Here is a 6,316-nt window from a genome sequence, read left to right as displayed (position 1 = left end):
AAGAAGAAACAGATTCAAATTCAAAGTGGCCCAGTTCGCGGTATCAACCCCTTCCTCCTGTACGGTCTCCTCATTATTTTCTATTCTCTTCTATTCTTTAAGTCTCAATGCATAAACAGTGTTTTACATGATTTTCAGAATAAAATTTTATTTTTCTCAACTTGGGTTTGGTACTTTTACCGGTTTAATTATTATTATTTCTTTTTCTGTTTAAGTTGTCAAAAAAAAAAAAAAAAAAAAAAGAGTATCTCTAAAAAAGTTGTTAATTTTTTTTTTTAAAAAAAGTAAGAAGACATTTAAATTGTAAAGATAAATTAATATATAATTTGTATGTTAGAACTTCAAAAAGTAATTATTGATGTTAAGAGTTATAACACCAACGTATATTTTTTGCAGAAATTTTAATTATACAAAAAACTACTTGAGAGGTAGGAAGGTGGTGGATTTCAAATAGAAAAAAAATTTCAATTTAAATTGATAGATGAATTTTTTTTTAGTGTTAATTTTACTTGTACATGTGTAGGCGTGTGTGGTTGATCGGTCAAGAAACAATTTCAAATAGCAGTATATCATAATGGCCTGTGCCATATTCAGCTACACCGTCGTCAATGTGAAACATTTTAGTAATATATATCATGTGCCGTCAATATGAAACATTACAAAAACATTTTACTGATATACATATGTATGTATGTATATTATATATTCATGTGTCCTGATCAATTTGAAACATCATCATGATTCAACACGCAACTATGAGCACAAAAAGGAGAGAGAGAGAGAGAGAGAGAGAGGAGCGTGTGCTGGTGAGCTGGGGTAGCCTACATTTTTGTTTTAGCTCAAAAATATTATTACATATATATATATATATATATGCAGAAGGATAAGCTTAATTATTGAATATGAGAAAACAAAAGAAAAGAACACAAACGCATAATTGTAGAGAGAGCGTTATTACTTTTACCCATTACATCTTTCTTTTTTTTTTTTTTGATATGATTTACTTTTTTGTGTTTAATTAATTAGGTAATGCTAAAAATTAATCGAAATTCTTGAATTTCAAAAAATTGAGAGAAACAATAATTGTCATGGCTACAGAAATGATTGTAGCATTGAAGATTCCAAATTGAAGGTGTTGTCAAATCATAAGGCCCAATTTCTTATTGCCATTTATACTAGTCAGTGTATTGGGCCAATAATTTATGGGTCTTTTCTGTTGAAGGTTTTAGGAAATGGGTTTTTGCAGAAGCAGGTACTAATTAATTTAATTGCTAAACATTTAAGATCTTGATATTGGTAAGAGAAAAATAATGATTATTTTTCAAAATAAAAAGAAAAAAAATCAATACACATACAAATGGGATATATTTGTTTTGTGTATATTCATTGTCCAAGGACAAATATTAAGTCTAATGGTCTCAAATGGGATAGATTTTCTTGTAATTGAGAAGCTTTGCGGTTTGATATTGGGAATACTCCGTTGGGTCAAATAGACGATGAAAAGTGATTTCATGGTTTGGATTTTAGATAATAATATTGCATAGTTCTTTCCTACCATGGAGCTAAACGAAATTTAAAATTTTGAAATCTAATGGATTTTATCATGTCAGGAGAAATATATATATATTTGCTGATGGTTTTACAAAATTGGTGTGAATAGACATGTGCCACTCATTCAATTTTTGGACTTTATCAATATATTCATAACTTTTAACTGAAAACCGAATTTCTTTTTTACCTTTTTTTTTTTTTTTTTTTTTTATAACAAAACTAGAGGTAGAAATCTAAGTAAAATTTTCAAAAGTAAATTCTATTTTAAAATAAATTATTCAATTAGATTCTCTTACATTCAAACAGATATGAATTGGCATTGCCACTCCCATATTCCAAGTCTCACGCATGAATCATTAACTGAGTGCAGAATTTTTTTTCATAATTTTATTTTTTCTTCTCGGTACATTTCATACAATATATAACATATATACAACATTTAACAACACTATTCAACAAGTTCAAATCATAGATATACATAGTAGCTGTCAGAAACTGAAGGCAAGAGCTTAGTAAATGTTGAAATGTAATTGACATCTAAGCCACTTAATTAGTAAAAGCCATAGCAGAAGTATAGATCGAGGATAGTGAGTTATTTGATTGTTGAAGTGAAGAATTCCTGATGATCAACCAAATGCACATTTCTTTTTCAAATACTAGTAAATCATATCAATGCTGGCTCATTTCTGCGATTATCGGGTAATCCGATGAACAGTTCAGTCTCTACATCTGATCTGTGGTCGCTATTTAGGTTGAAATTGATTAGAGCTTCTTTTTGTTGTCTTGGTCTTGGTTGCAGCCATGTAGTTGGAGCAAGCTAATGTAGTTTAAATGTATAAAGAAACCCGCATCAACAATCATTGTCCTTGAAAATCTTGCCATTACTTACACTATTTTTTAAGTGTCAAAACATCAAAGTATCACCAAGTAATGTTATCTAGCCACCATCAAATCGGCCCTATTTACCTGCTACCCACCAAGAATCCTACCTACTATAACTCAGCTTACAAGTATCATGATCACTTTTTTTTTTTTTTTTTTGGTGTGATATATACATGAAATATACATTACATTTTGTATCACAGAGGCTAAACTACAATATCAAGCTCCTGACTATCGCGTACGATGAAATCGACAGTCAACCTAATTCTTTTTTCTTTTAATACAAGTAAAGCAAAACTAACAGCTTGTAAGAACTGAAACTCAGGACCTAGTAAGGTAGAAAAGTTGACATTTTCATCCGAGCTACATGTCATTTTTGGAGGCATTCAGTTATGATATACGATTTGGCAATTGACTAGCTAGTGTTAATGCGAGAAAAAACACATGTAACTGCCATGTAATTTTTGGATCTAAAAGTTGAAGCAGCTACAGTAAAGATTCTTAAAGCCATATACATAAATATGCATGTGTATAAAGTAAATGAGGTTCTGAAAGGAAGAAAGGTGTCACCTTTGTCGATAGCCTAGCATTCTCTTCTAACAACAACCTCTCCTGCATTTATAGCGATAGAGAAGATGAATTTTAGTATAAATATCTAAGTGCAGCAATGAACATGCTGGAAGCCAAGTTAAAGATAGTTTCTTCCAGTCTTGATTTTTTTGTACTCCTAACTTAACACCTTTTAACCCAAAAAAGAAAAGGGTCTCCTTTCGTATTTTAGACTCATTTTCCTTTTCTAATATCTGATATCTAAACTTTAGTACCTTTTCCTTTAGTTGCTCTAGCTGCTCCTTGAATAACTGAACCTGAACACATTTAAGGCTCTGTTAGGTTCCTAGTTGTCTCTTTTAGAACTAAAGACAGAAAATGCTTTTAACTTCAATTTTTGTTTACCTTTCTTGCCCGAATATTTTTTAAGCTGGTCTCTAGCTTTCTGTCAATCTCCTGAAGTTCCTCAATAGAACATAAACCTAGATCTTGCCCCAACAGTTTCCTGAGACACCCAATTCATAGATTCAGGAAATTTTTTGGATGGCAACAAGTGAATGCTAAATTTCTGGAAGGAGAAGTGTTGTAATAGGCCATGAACCGTTTATAAGCTTCAAGGGCTTCAATCTTCTTGGCCATGCTATCTGTTTCGCTCTTTAATTGCTGCACATTAGAACCTTGTCAAAAGCAGAAGTATAACAGAATGTTTATCAGAAATTTAGATTACCTGTAAGTTATTATTAAAGAACATGTAAAATTTTTTAATAAGGTTTTATATTTTTGCTCCAAAGCTGGCAGTTAGAAAACAAGCTCATCACAAGATTTTTTAACTTTTGAAGTTGGGGCTTCTTGGAAAAAATTTTAAGAGATGGGACAACTCTATGTAATATTTTGTTGGGAATGGGAGAAAGAATGAGATATTAATAGAAAGATTCAATTTTTAATTTGTGGCGGTACATATGAATTTTCAAATACATGGATATATATAAACACTAACACAATTCTTAAAATTTTAAATATATGAACTGTAATTAACTCTAATTCATGAACCGTAATTAAATTTAATATATGAATCACTTAGAAAAAATTTAAAAAACATATTGATTATCATATTTATAATATATATTTAACTTAATTTTTTAGTAAGATTTATGGAAGAATTATCATACCACGTAGTTTTTGAAAAATTTTAAACTTGAGTGGCTTAGTGAAAATATCTGCAACTTGATCTTGAGTCTTTACGTACTTGACTCAACTTCCTTTTTAACAATGCAATCCCTAATGAAATGATACTTTGTATCTATGCACTTACTTTATTCATGCAATATTTAATTCTTAGCTAATGCTTGTGCAGACTTGTCATTAATATAAATCTTAGTAGCTTCTTTTGAGCCTAGTGAAATTCTTTTAAATTTTTAGTTTCGAGTCAAGATCTTTCTCTTCCTCCTTAAGTTTCTCCAATTTCTTATCTAATGCCTATTCTTATTTTGCAGCCCTCTCCTTCAAGTGTTTTACTTCAATTCCTTTCTTCCCCACTTTAGTAACCTTGGTTTCAGGTCCTCATCCATAGATTTTCTCTTATGACCAACTTTCAATTCAAATTCATGCTTCTTGGTGTCTAAAATGACACTGTGTTCATCAAGGAGTTTTTGAATTTCAATTGTCTCTACCTCTTCCTGCTGGGGCTCGTCCTTGTTCTCGTCCTCTCTGTCTTCCACCACCATTCAAAAAGACCTTCGATTTGAGAATCTGTTATTAAGGCTCTTCTTGTTTTCTCTTTATTTTGTCTTCATGATCTTGTAATTATCCCTCTAATTGCTTAAAAGCCATAGTTTTTAGATCTTTTAACTTTTCAGTGGCACACATAACATAATCAAATTTTAGTAGTAAAGATTAAGAATTTTCACACCACACGAACATCTTCTTTCGTCTCCTTATTTGACCTACTATATTTTACTCTTAAGCAAAAATCTAAAATAGATTCAATGTTCTTTATTTGTAAAACTTCAAATTCACTTTGTAGAGTTTGAAATCTCACCTTTTTCATCTTCTCGGTTCTTTGGAGGAAATTCTTTAAAATCTCCAAAGCTTATTTTGTGCCAGTAGCATCAACTACCTTTAAGAATATAAATTCATCGAAACTTTGATGGATGAGAGCAAAGGCCAGTTGATCTATTATTCCTTGTTTTTTCTAAAACATCATTCTCATATTGAGTCAATAATGCTCATTTTAGGGTAGAGTAAAGTCTTTGTTTACAATATCTCGCACAATTTGTGAGCCAAGTATGATTTTTATGTAAAGACACCAACTCTCATTTTTTTGTTCTTTTATAAGACGAGAGAATTGAAATGAGAATAAATTATTTCTAATCATATCTCTAAAATTCTAGAGATCAATAAACTAAAAAATCAAGCTCTAATACCATTTTGTTAAAAAAAATTGGAGAGATAAGTTAACTCTAGGTAATACTTTATTGGAACTAAGAGAAAGAAGAATGAAAGGTTGATAGAAAGACTCAATTTTTAATTTGTAGTGTCATATATAAATTTTTAAGTACATGAATATATATAAATACTAATATAACTTTAAAAATTTCAAATACCTGAATCATAATTAAATTTAACTCATGAACTATAATTATGTCTAATACATAAATTATATAGAAAAACATAAAAGACACATATTAAGTATTATAATCATAACTTACATTTAATTTAACTTCCTAGTAAAATAAAGAGTGTAAACATATTAGAATTTGCAAATTATTATTCTCAACAAGGCTCTGAATGGAATTTAGAGGACTATAGTTTATTTATTTTTTCTTATAGAAATAATATGAGAAAAAAAAAATTTAAACATGAGATATCATTTGATTTAACTAATATTTATTAAATTAATAAAACTTTTTTATATTATATTAGAATATCCTAGAAAAGTAAAAAAAAATCTAGAAATTCTCTAAAAGATTTTAGAAGAAAATTTTACAAGGCAAAAGATTTAATGATTTGGTATAGAACTATATAAAAAAAGAAAGAGAACATATATGAATGTAGAATTATCTAAAAAACTTTATAAAGATGTAGAAAAGAGAAAATTTTCTAGATTTTTCGTAAGACATCTGTAAAATACATATAAATACATCATTTGTTGTATGAAGAAAAAAAGAAATTATTACAATTCCAAGTCTCTAATTCTAAAACCCATTAATATACCCACACAATAACTACAACTAAAAAATCATTACATACTATTCACACTTCACCCAATATCTCTAAATTATTTTTCAACTATAAATTTTATGTCTCTAAAATTCTCACAAATATCAAGCAAATT

The 6,316-nt window shown here is 29.1% G+C and overlaps 1 protein-coding gene across 2 annotated transcripts in view; it reads right to left on the bottom strand.

The window, feature by feature from the left end:
- Window positions 1-1,912: 1,912 nt before the first annotated feature.
- The window catches only part of LOC110823018 (MADS-box protein AGL42), a 50,195-nt gene continuing 45,791 nt past the window's right edge, over window positions 1,913-6,316 (bottom strand). The window contains exons 1-6 of one of the 2 annotated variants that reach the window (XM_088211324.1): window positions 5,021-5,089; window positions 3,584-3,645; window positions 3,388-3,487; window positions 3,258-3,299; window positions 3,004-3,045; window positions 1,913-2,368 (exon numbers count right to left, since the gene is read on the bottom strand). In XM_088211324.1, the coding sequence (XP_088067450.1) occupies window positions 2,216-2,368; window positions 3,004-3,045; window positions 3,258-3,299; window positions 3,388-3,487; window positions 3,584-3,645; window positions 5,021-5,029 (408 nt within the window). In that variant the 5' untranslated portion in view covers window positions 5,030-5,089 and the 3' untranslated portion in view covers window positions 1,913-2,215. Of the gene's footprint in view, window positions 2,369-3,003; window positions 3,046-3,257; window positions 3,300-3,387; window positions 3,488-3,583; window positions 3,646-5,020; window positions 5,090-6,316 lie in introns of those variants that run through there. The other variant, XM_088211323.1, reaches the window with a different exon arrangement.

The sequence above is a fragment of the Carica papaya genome, chromosome 9 (assembly GCF_054855325.1).
Source record: "Carica papaya isolate Zhongbai chromosome 9, ASM5485532v1, whole genome shotgun sequence".
Taxonomy (NCBI): Eukaryota; Viridiplantae; Streptophyta; class Magnoliopsida; order Brassicales; family Caricaceae; genus Carica; species Carica papaya.
The sequence above is the reverse complement of the archived record's forward strand: the minus strand, read 5'-3'. Positions and strand labels throughout refer to the sequence as shown.